Raw genomic sequence first — 11,164 nt, forward strand, 5'->3', positions numbered from 1 at the left:
GCTATCATATTGGATGGTGCAGTTGTATGACATTTGCATCATTGTTCACAGAAAATTCTATCTGACAGTGTCGATCTATATTATTGTGAAAGGGATTTGTTAGCTAAAATAGTAGGAAAGGCTGCTCTATGTGTTAAAGTTATTCTTGCTAATGTCTTTTTCATGATTATAAGTATTTAGAGAGTAGAATTTATGCCTAACCAGGACTGGTCCATGCTGGACACTAAATACATACAAATACACTTATTGTATCCCAGTACCAATAATGAAGACAACAACAGACAGTGAGCCACAGCCACTGCCCGCCTCTGCAGGAGACCCTCCAACACTAGCAGTAGGGCACAGTGACGTGCACACAGTAGGCGACCAATAAACGCCTACACGAAGGAGTGACGACTTAGCAAGAAGAAAGCCACCTTCTACCACGCCTGCCTTCCCCAAGAACTACATTTCCCGGTACGCTTGGCGCCACGTGCTCTTGTGAAGTATAAAGAGAGGCAATTACTTCCTACTGCCCCTATCCGCCTTCGCCTGGCGGTGCCACAGTGTTTCCTGGGAAAGGTAGTTGTAGTGTTGGTGGTCAAGCCCCAGCAAAGAGCGCGCAAACTAAACTTCCCAGCAAGCAGCACGCCGGCCTGGGAAGAGGGGAAGATGGGGGACGCCAAAGATGGTGTTTTGTGGCCTGCGGGAGCCTCCCGTGCCCCAATTTCATTCAGCTTCAATCGCACGTCTGCCCGGAGATGGCTGGAGGGAGACGCGGCTCCGGAGAAGGATTTCTTGAAGACCGAGAAACGGAGGGAGCTACAGAGTGTGCAGCCCTCAGAAGCCCCCAAGGAACTTGTCATCCCTTTGATCCAGAATGGCCATCTTAGGCAGCCACCGACCCAGGCCCCTGGGCCATCCACACATACTGAGGTCTTGGTGGATGGGATGCTGTCCCAGGCTGTGAAGGAGCTCATTGAGGAATCCACGAAGTCTCTGGAGGAGAGAGAGAATGTGGGTGTCGACCCCACGCTCGCTATCCCCATGATCCAGAAAGGATGCACCCGCGACGGGGAAGGGGCAGACAGCGAACCCCGGGCTGAGACAGTGCCGGAGGAGGCTGATTATGAGGCAGTCCCTGTAGAGGCCTATGGGCTGGCCATGCTGCGGGGCATGGGCTGGAAACCTGGCGAGGGCATCGGCCGTACCTTCAATCAAGTGGTGAAGCCCCGTGTCAGCTCACTGAGGCCCAAGGGGTTAGGGCTGGGCACCAACCTGACTGAGGTCCAGGCCCTGGCCCCCACCGGCCCCCACCACCTGCTGAGGCCAGATGAGGAGCAAAAGAAGGATAAGGAAGACCAGCCTCAGGGACTGGTGCCTGGAGGAGCTGTGGTGGTTCTTTCTGGCCCTCACCGAGGCCTCTATGGGAAGATGGAAGGCCTCGACCCTGACAATGCTCGGGCCATGGTCCGTCTGGCTGTGGGGAGCCGCATGGTGACTGTTAGTGAGTACTGCCTGCGGCCTGTCTCCCAGCAGGAATTTGACAAGAACTCCTTGGATCTGAGCCAGGTGAGCAAAACTTCCCCAAGGCAACAGAATGGAGCAACCTCATCTTGGAAGGCCCTTCAGGATCAGGACCTCCACGTCTGGCAGGAGGACTCAGCCAGGAAGCGGAAACACCATCCAGACTGGTGGGACCCTGAGCATCTCAGATGGAGACAGGATGGGCCTGCAGCCAAGATTGAGAAAGCAGCTCCCAGGAGTCAGCACTGGCTGCACAGGGACCTGCGTGTGCGGTTTGTGGACAAGCTGCACAAGGGTGGCAAGTATTACAACACCAAGATGACAATCGAAGATGTCCTGAGCCCGGATACCTGTGTGTGTCTGACAGATGAAGACCAGGTCCTGGAAGGCCTGAGGGAGGGCATGCTGGAGACCCTAGTCCCCAAGGTCCTGGGCAACCGGGTGATGGTGGTGCTGGGGCCATGGGCTGGAAGGGTGGGCCGTCTGCTGGACTGCGACAGAGAGCAGAGCCGGGCACTTGTGCAGCTGCAGAGAGAGAATCGGGTGGTGGAGCTTCACTATGATGCCATCTGCCAGTACGTGGGCCCCAGCGACTCGGAGGACTGACCTGTGGACACACTTCCATCACCCAGGTTGTTACCAATCCCATACAGTGTGAAAAGCCTGCCTTCACGAAGGTGGTGGGGGGGTCATGGTTCCTCCCTCCACTTGCAGTGCAGCCCTGGGACAGGATGGACCAGAAGGGAGGCTAGAAACAAACCCAGTATTTACCAGAACTTAGTATATAATAAAAACCAGTTCAAATGCTTTGTAAAAAAAAAAAAAAAAAATACAACAACAGCAGAAAGAGTAATGTCACCATATATTTTGATACACTTTATGTTGTATGAAGTGCTTTTGTGTAAATGTTCTCATTTGAGTTTAAAAACAGTTTCAGGAAGTTGGCAGTGATTATTACTCCCATTTTACAGTTGAGAAGTCTGAAATTCAGGGAAGTGAATGGACTTTTCTAGATGATAACAGCAATAATATTAACAGATGTTTTTTGATCATAAATTTTAAATGGTTGTTAATAGCTAATGTCTATTGACAGTTAATATTATTAGCTATTGATATCAATAGATAATGTTTCTTGGCCCCTCAATGAATTATGTAATTTAATTATCAGAAACCTCTGATTAGGTACTACTTTTACATTTTCCTATTTTACAGATGAGGAAACTAGGGCTTGGGGGAGTTAGGCACCTAGCTCAAAAGTCTGGGATTTGAACTCAGGTAGTCTTCTATGCTTGTATGTTGGGTTAGATTCATACTCTGGCTTTTCCTCTTCTCTAGCTTTGGCCTTTGAGATCTAAAACAACATGAGCCCACTTGGTAACTTGGTGGTCCCAATTCGACCATCTTGTAAAGAAAGAAAATTTAGCAACTAGCATTGTGTCAAATAATCCCACAATATACATTATATTGAATGTAGCCAACCTTGAGATGCTGTGTACTGATGGCATCTTGATGGGACAGAATGAAGCTATTGATCAAAGGAAAAAAAGACACGTGCCTCTTTAGAGTCAGCCTTACATTTGTTTGCAGCTGGAAACAATTATGAGTTTCTGCTGCAATAGAGAAGACTGACAATATGCTGTCAGCCAAAGACCTAGAAATCTCACAATTAAGCCAGTCTCAACTTGGCATTGAGATGCCTCTGTAGTCATGGGTGAGGACCTCCAGGTGTTTACATCATTTTCAGCCCAACATTTTCGGGTACTTCATGTGACTCCAGCTCTGTGACAAATGTGAGTTAAGTTTTCTGAGTCTCGGGGCTTGGGCAGAAATGAAGGTATATAGATGGAGGGCTGATGCAGAATTTGAAGTATTGTCACGTTTGTGTCAATGGCTGAAAAAGTTTCTGCAAGCAGTCAGAACATGTTGCTGCACGTCAATTAGATAAAAAAATTGCTGAGTTTCAGTAAAATTCTGCTGGCCATGAAGGTGAAAACCATATTGTCAGAGCTTTTTGTCATCTATAGGACAAATACTAGGCTTCTTAAGCACTGTGTGTCTGTGTGTATGTGAGAGAGAGAGAGAGAGAGAGAGGGAGAGGAAGAGAGAGAGAGAGAGGGAGAGAAAAAGAAATTTCACAAACAAGATAATAAGTCTGTGGGTATATGTGTATATTGGCTGTAATCTCTCAGTTGCAAAAGTCAAACTCAATTCAGGCTGGTTTAAACAAAGAAACACAAACTGGAATCCATTGGCTCATGTAACTGGTATTTTCAAGGGATCAAGCTATATTTAGAAATGGCTCAATTATGAGATTAGATTAATATCATTAAGAAGCTTTCTCTTTTTCTTTGTCTTACAAATTGAAAAATATACTATTTTTAAATTTGAATTCATTTCAGGAAGGCTCTCTTCATATGGCTACAAAGCTGTCCTTAACCACATCATCTTAAATGGTTCTTAGCCTCTATAATCCTATAAAAGGGACTACTTCTTTACCTGTAGTTCAGAAGAAGTTCCATGGAGGGCTCTGCTTAGTCTGATGTGGGTCATCTGATCATCTCTGAACCATCTTTTTTTTTTTTTTTTTTTTACATCTTTATTGGAGTATAATTGCTTTACAATAGTGTGTTACTTTCTGCTTCATAACAAAGTGAATCAGTTATACATATACATATGTTCCCACATCGCTACCCTCTTGCGTGTCCCTCCCTCCCACCCTCCCTACCCTACCCCTCCAGGTGGTCACAAAGCACCGAACTGATCTCCCTGTGCTATGCGGATGTTTCCCACTAGCTATCTACCTTACGTTTGGTAGTGTATATATGTCCATGCCTCTCTCTTGCTTTGTCACAGCTACCCTTCCCGCTCCCCATATCCTCAAGTCCGTTCTCTAGTAGGTCTGTGTATTTATTCCTGTCTTACCCCTAGGTTCTTCATGACATTTTTTTTCTTAAATTCCATATATATGTGTTAGCATACGGTATAGACTCTAGGTCTATCCACCTCATTACAAATAGCTCAATTTCGTTCCTTTTTATGGCTGAGTAATATTCCATTGTATATATGTGCCACATCTTCTTTATCCATTCATGTGTCGATGGACACTTAGGTTGTTTCCATCTCCGGGCTATTGTAAATAGAGCTGCAATGAACATTTTGGTACATGACTCTTTATGAATTATGGTTTTCTCAGGGTATATGCACAATACTGGGATTGCTGGTTCATATGGTAGCTCTATGTGTAGTTTTTTTTTTTTTTATGGTACATTTCTTTTTTTTTTTAACATCTTTATTGGGGTATAATTGCTTTACAATGGTGTGTTAGTTTTTGCTTTATAACAAAGTGAATCAGTTATACATATACATATGTTCCCATATATCTTCCCTCTTGCGTCTCCCTCCCTCCCACCCTCCCTACCCCACCCTTCCAGGTGGTCACAAAGCACCGAGCTGATCTTCCTGTGCTATGCGGCTGCTTCCCACTAGCTATCTACCTTACGTTTGTTAGTGTATATATGTCCATACCTCTCTCTCGCTTTGTCACAGCTCACCCTTCCCCCTCCCCATATCCTCAAGTGCGTTCTCCAGTAGGTCTGTGTCTTTATTCCTGTCTTACCCCTAGGTTCTTCATGACATTTTTTTTTCTTAAATTCCATATATATGTGTTAGCATACGGTATTTGTCTTTCTCTTTCTGACTTACTTCACTATGTATGACAGACTCTAGGTCTATCCACCTCATTACAAATAGCTCAATTTCGTTTCTTTTTATGGCTGAGTAATATTCCATTGTATATATGTGCCACATCTTCTTTATCCATTCATCCAATGACGGGCACTTAGGTTGTTTCCATCTCCAGACTATTGTAAATAGAGCTGCAATGAACATTTTGGTACATGACTCTTTTTGAATTTTGGTTTTCTCAGGGTATATGCCCAATACTGGAATTGCTGGGTCATATGGTAGTTCTATTTGTAGTTTTTTAAGGAACCTCCATACTGTTCTCCATAGTGGCTGAACCAATTCACATTCCCACCAGCAGTGCAAGAGTGTTCCCTTTTCTCCACACCCTCTCCAGCATTTATTGTTTCTAGATTTTTTGATGACGGCCATTCTGACTGGTGTGAGATGATATCTCATTGTAGTTTTGATTTGCATTTCTCTAATGATTAATGATGTTGAGCATTCTTTCATGTGCTTGTTGGCAGTTTGTATATCTTCTTTGGAGAAATGTCTATTTAGGTCTTCTGCCCATTTTTGGATTGGGTTGTTTGTTTTTTTGTTATTGAGCTGCATGAGCTGCTTGTAAAGTTTGGAGATTAATCCTTTGTCAGTTGCTTCATTTGCAAATATTTTCTCCCATTCTGAGCGTTGTCTTTTGGTCTTGTTTATGGTTTCCTTTGCTGTGCAAAAGCTTTGAAGTTTCATTAGGTCCCATTTGTTTATTTTTGTTTTTATTTCCATTTCTCTAGGAGGTGGGTCAAAAAGGATCTTGCTGTGATTTATGTCATAGAGTGTTCTGCCTATGTTTTCCTCTAAGAGTTTGATAGTTTCCGGCCTTACATTTAGGTCTTTAATCCATTTTGAGCTTATTTTTGTGTATGGTGTTAGGGAGTGATCTAATCTCATACTTTTACATGTACCTGTCCAGTTTTCCCAGCACCACTTATTGAGGAGGCTGTCCTTTCTCCACTGTACATTCCTGCCTCCTTTATCAAAGATAAGGTGGCCATATGTGCGTGGGTTTATCTCTGGGCTTTCTATCCTGTTCCATTGATCTATCTTTCTGTTTTTGTGCCAGTACCATACTGTCTTGATTACTGTAGCTTTGTACTATAGTCTGAACTCAGGAAGCCTGATTCCTCCAGCTCCGTTTTTCGTTCTCAAGATTGCTTTGGCTATTCGGGGTCTTTTGTATTTCCATACAAATTGTGAAATTTTTTGTTCTAGTTCTGTGAAAAATGCCAGTGGTAGTTTGATAGGGATTGCATTGAATCTGTAGATTGCTTTGGGTAGTAGAGTCATTTTCACAATGTTGACTCTTCCAATCCAAAAACATGGTATCTCTCTCCATCTATTTGTATCATCTTTAATTTCTTTCATCAGTGTCTTATAGTTTTCTGCTTACAGGTCTTTTGTCTCCTTAGGTAGGTTTATTCTTAGGTATTTTATTCTTTTTGTTGCAGTGGTAAATGGGAGTGTTTTCTTGATTTCACTTTCAGATTTTTCATCCTTAGTGTATAGGAATGCCAGAGATTTCTGTGCATTAATTTTGTATCCTGCAACTTTACCAAATTCATTGATTAGCTCTAGTAGTTTTCTTGTAGCATCTTTAGGATTCTATATATATAGTATGTCATCTGCAAACAGTGACAGCTTTACTTCTTCTTTTCTGATTTGGATTCCTTTTATTTCCTTTTCTTCTCTGATTGCTGTGGCTAAGACTTCCAAAACTATGTTGAATAAGAGCGGTGAGAGTGGGCAACCTTGTATTGTTCCTGATGTTAGTGGAAATGCTTTCAGTTTTTCACCATTGAGGAGGATGTTGGTTGTGGGTTTGTCATATATGGCCTTTATTATGTTGAGGAAAGTTCCCTCTGTACCTACTTTCTGCAGGGTTTTTATCATAAATGGGTATTGAATTTTGTCAGAAGCTTTCTCTGCATCTATTGTAATGATCATATGGTTTTCTCCTTCAGTTTGTTAATATGGTTTATCACATTGATTGATTTCTGTATATTGAAGAATCCTTGCATTCCTGGAATAAACCCCACTTGATCATGGTGTATGATCCTTTTAATGTGCTGTTGGATTCTGTTTGCTAGTATTTTGTTGAGGATTTTTGCATCTATGTTCATCAGTGATACTGGCCTGTAGTTTTCTTTCTTTGTGACATCCTTGTCTGGTTTTGGTATCAGGGTGATGGTGGCCTTGTAGAATGAGTTTGGGAGTATTCCTCCCTCTGCTATATTTTGGAAGAGTTTGAGAAGGATAGGTGTTAGCTCTTCTCTAAATGTTTGATAGAATTTGCCTGTGTAGCCATATGGTCCTGTGCTTTTGTTTGTTGGAAGATTTTTAATCACAGTTTCAATTTCAGTGCTTGTGATTGGTCTGTTCATATTTTCTATTTCTTCCTGATTCAGTCTTGGCAGGTTGTGCATTTCTAAGAATTTGTCCATTTCTTCCAGGTTGTTCATTTTATTGGCATAGAGTTGCTTATAGTGATCTCTCATGATCTTTTGTATTTCTGCGGTGTCAGTTGTTACTTCTCCTTTTTCATTTCTAATTCTATTGATTTGAGTCTTCTCCCTTTTTTTCTTGATGACTCTGGCTAATGGTTTATCAATTTTGTTTATCTTCTCAAAGAACCAGCTTTTAGTTTTATTGAACTTTGCTATCGTTTCCTTCATTTCTTTTTCATTTATTTCTCATCTGATTTTTATGATTTCTATCCTTCTGCTAACTTTGGGGTTTCTTCGTTCTTCTTTCTCTAATTGCTTTAGGTGCAAGGTTAGATTGTTAATCGAGATGTTTCCTGTTTCTTAAGGTGGGCTTGTATTGCTATAAGCTTCCCTCTTAGAACTGCTTTTGCTGCATCCAATAGGTTTTGGGTCGTCGTGTCTCCATTGTCATTTGTTTCTAGGTATTTTTTGATTTCCTCTTTGATTTCTTCAGTGATCACTTCGTTATTAAGTAGTGTATTGTTTAGCCTCCTTGTGTTTGTGTTTTTTACAGATCTTTTCCTGTAATTGATATCTAGTCTCATAGCATTTTGGTCGGAAAAGATACTTGATACCATTTCAATTTTCTTAACTTAACCAAGGCTTGATTTGTGACCCAAGATATGTTGTATCCTGGAGAATGTTCCATGAGCACTTGAGAAAAATGTGTATTCTGTTGTTTTTGGATGGAGTGTCCTATAAATATCAATTAAGTCCATCTTGTTTAATGTATCATTTAAAGCTTGTGTTTCCTTATTTATTTTCATTTTGGATGATGTGTCCATTGGTGAAAGTGGGGTGTTAAAGTCCCCTACTATGAATGTGTTACTGTCGATTTCCCCTTTTATGGCTGTTAGTATTTGCCTTATGTAATCTTGGTTGTAGGTTTTTCTCCTTCATCACTTTAAATATGTCCTACCACTCCATTCTGGCTTGTAGAGTTTCTGCTGAAAGATCAGCTGTTAACCTTATGGGGATTCCCTTGTGTGTTATTTGTTGTTTGTCCCTTGCTGCTTTTAATATGTTTTCTTTGTATTTAATTTTTGACAGTTTGATTAATATGTGTCCTGGCGTATTTCTCCTTGCATTTTTCCTGTATGGGACTCTCTGTGCTTTCTGGACTTGATTAACTATTTCCTTTCCCATATTAGGGAAGTTTTCAACTATAATCTCTTCAAATATTTTCTCAGTCCCTTTCTTTTTCTCTTCTTCTTCTGGAACCCCTATAATTCGAATGTTCGTGCGTTTAATGTTGTCCCAGAGGTCTCTGAGACTGTCCTCAGTTCTTTTCATTCTGTTTTCTTTATTCTGCTCTGCAGTCGTTATTTCCACTATTTTATCTTCCAAGTCACTTATCCGTTCTTCTGCCTCAGTTATTCTGCTATTGATCCAATCTAGAGTATTTTTAATTTCATTTATTTTGTTTTTCATCGTTGCTTGTTTCATCTTTAGTTCTTCTAGGTCCTTGTTAAATGTTTCTTGCATTTTCTCTTTTCTATTTCCAAGATTTTGGATCATCTTTACTATCATTATTCTGAATTCTTTTTCAGGTATACTGCCTATTTCCTCTTCATTTGTTAGGTCTGGTGTGTTTTTATCTTGCTCCTTCAACTGCTGTTTGTTTTTCTGTCTCATTTTGCTTATCTTACTGTGTTTGGGTCTCCTTTTTGCAGGCTGCACGTTCGTAGTTCTCGTTGTTTTTGGTGTCTGTCCCCAGTGGCTAAGGTTGGTTCAGTGGGTTGTGTAGGCTTCCTGGTGGAGAGGAATAGTGCCTGTGTTCTGGTGGATGAGGCTGGATCTTTTCTTTCTGGTGGGTAAGTCCACGTCTGTTGGTGTGTTTTGGGGTGTCTGTGGACTTATTATGATTTTAGGCAGCGTCTCTGCTAATAGGTGGTGGTGTGTTCCTGTCTTGCTAGTTGTTTGGCCTAGGGTGTCCAGCACTGTAGATTGCTGGTCGTTGAGTGAAGCTGGCTGCTGGTGTTGAGATGGAGATCTCTGGGAGATTTTCGCAGTTTGATGTTATGTGGAGCTGGGAGGTCTCTTGTGGACCAGTGTCCTGAAGTTGGCTCTCCCACCTCAGAGGCACAGCACTGACTCCTGACTGGAGCACCAAGAGCCTTTCATCCACACGGCTCAGAATCAAAGGGAGAAAAAGTAGAAAGAAAGAAGTAGTAGAAGTAGAAAGAAAGGAGGGAGGGAGAGAGGGAGGAAGGAAGCAGGAAAGGAAGGAAAAAAAGAAAGAAGGTAAAGTAAAATAAAATAAAGTAAGATAAAATAAAGTTATTAAAATAAAAAATAATTATTAAGAAAAAAAATTTTTTAAAAACCACAAAAAGAACGGACAGATAGAACCGTAGGACAAATGGTGGAAGCAAAGCTATACAGACAAAAATCTCACACAGAAGCATACACATATACACTAACAAAAAGAGGAAAAGGGGGAAAAATCATAAAAAATCATAAATCTTGCTCTCAAAGTCCACCTCCTCAATTTGGGATGATTCGTTTATTCACGTATTCCACAGAGGCAGGGTACATAAAGTTGATTTTGGAGCTTCAATCCGCTGCTGCTGATGCTGCTGGGAGGGATTTTTCTTTCTCTTCTTTGTTCTCACAGCTCCCGGGGCTCAGCTTTGGATTTGGCCCCGCCTTTGCATGTAGGTCGCAGGAGGGCGTCTGTTCTTCGCTCAGACAGGACGGGGTTAAAGGAGCAGCAGCTCACTTAGGCTGGAGGGGAGGGAGGGGCACGGAGTGCAGGGCGAGCTTGCGGCAGCAGAGGCCAGCAGGACGTTGCACCAGCCTGAGGCGCGCCGTGCATTCTCCCGGGGAAGTTGTCCATGGATCCCGGGACCCTGGCAGTGGCGGGCTGCACGGGCTCCCCGGAAGGGGGTGTGGATAGTGACCTGTGCTCGCACCCAGGCTTCTTGTTGGCGGCCGCAACAGCCTTAGTGTCTCATGCCCGTCTCTGGGGTCCGCGCTTATAGCTGCGGTTCGTGCTCATCTTTGGAGCTCCTTTAAGCAGTGCTCTTAATCCCCTCTCCTTGCACACCAGGAAACAAAAAGGGAAGAAAAAGTTTCTTGCCTCTTCGGCAGGTCCAAACTTTTCCCCGGACTCCCTCCTGGCTAGCCGTGGTGCACTAACCCCTTCAGGCTGTGTTCACGCCGCCAACCCCAGTCCTCTCCCTGCTCGGACCAAAGCCCGAGCCTCAGCTCCCAGCCCCGCCCGCCCCAGCGGGTGAGCAGACAAGCCTCTCAGGCTGGTGAGTGCCGGGTTGGCACTGATCCTCTCTGCAGGAATCTCTCCGCTTTGCCCTCTGCACCCCTGTAGCTGTGCTCTCCTCTGCGGCTCCAAAGCTTCCCCCCTCCGCCACCCGCAGTCTCCGCCCACGAAGGGGCTTCTAGTGTGTGGGAACGTTTCCTCCTTCACAGCTCCCTCC

At 43.1% G+C, this 11,164-nt stretch overlaps 1 protein-coding gene across 1 annotated transcript; it reads left to right on the forward strand.

Annotated features, from left to right (window-relative positions):
- The first annotated feature begins 450 nt into the window (after positions 1 to 450).
- LOC111187960 (G-patch domain and KOW motifs-containing protein-like) lies at positions 451 to 2,949 on the forward strand. The gene has a single exon (XM_089913467.1). The coding sequence runs from the start codon at positions 652 to 654 to the stop codon at positions 2,110 to 2,112; it is 1,461 nt and encodes a 486-aa protein (XP_089769593.1). The 5' UTR covers positions 451 to 651; the 3' UTR covers positions 2,113 to 2,949.
- Positions 2,950 to 11,164: the final 8,215 nt, after the last annotated feature.

The sequence above is a fragment of the Delphinapterus leucas genome, chromosome 6 (assembly GCF_059928025.1).
Source record: "Delphinapterus leucas isolate spDelLeu-1000000601 "Yukka" chromosome 6, BTC_Dleu_Yukka2, whole genome shotgun sequence".
NCBI classification, from domain to species: domain Eukaryota; kingdom Metazoa; phylum Chordata; class Mammalia; order Artiodactyla; family Monodontidae; genus Delphinapterus; species Delphinapterus leucas.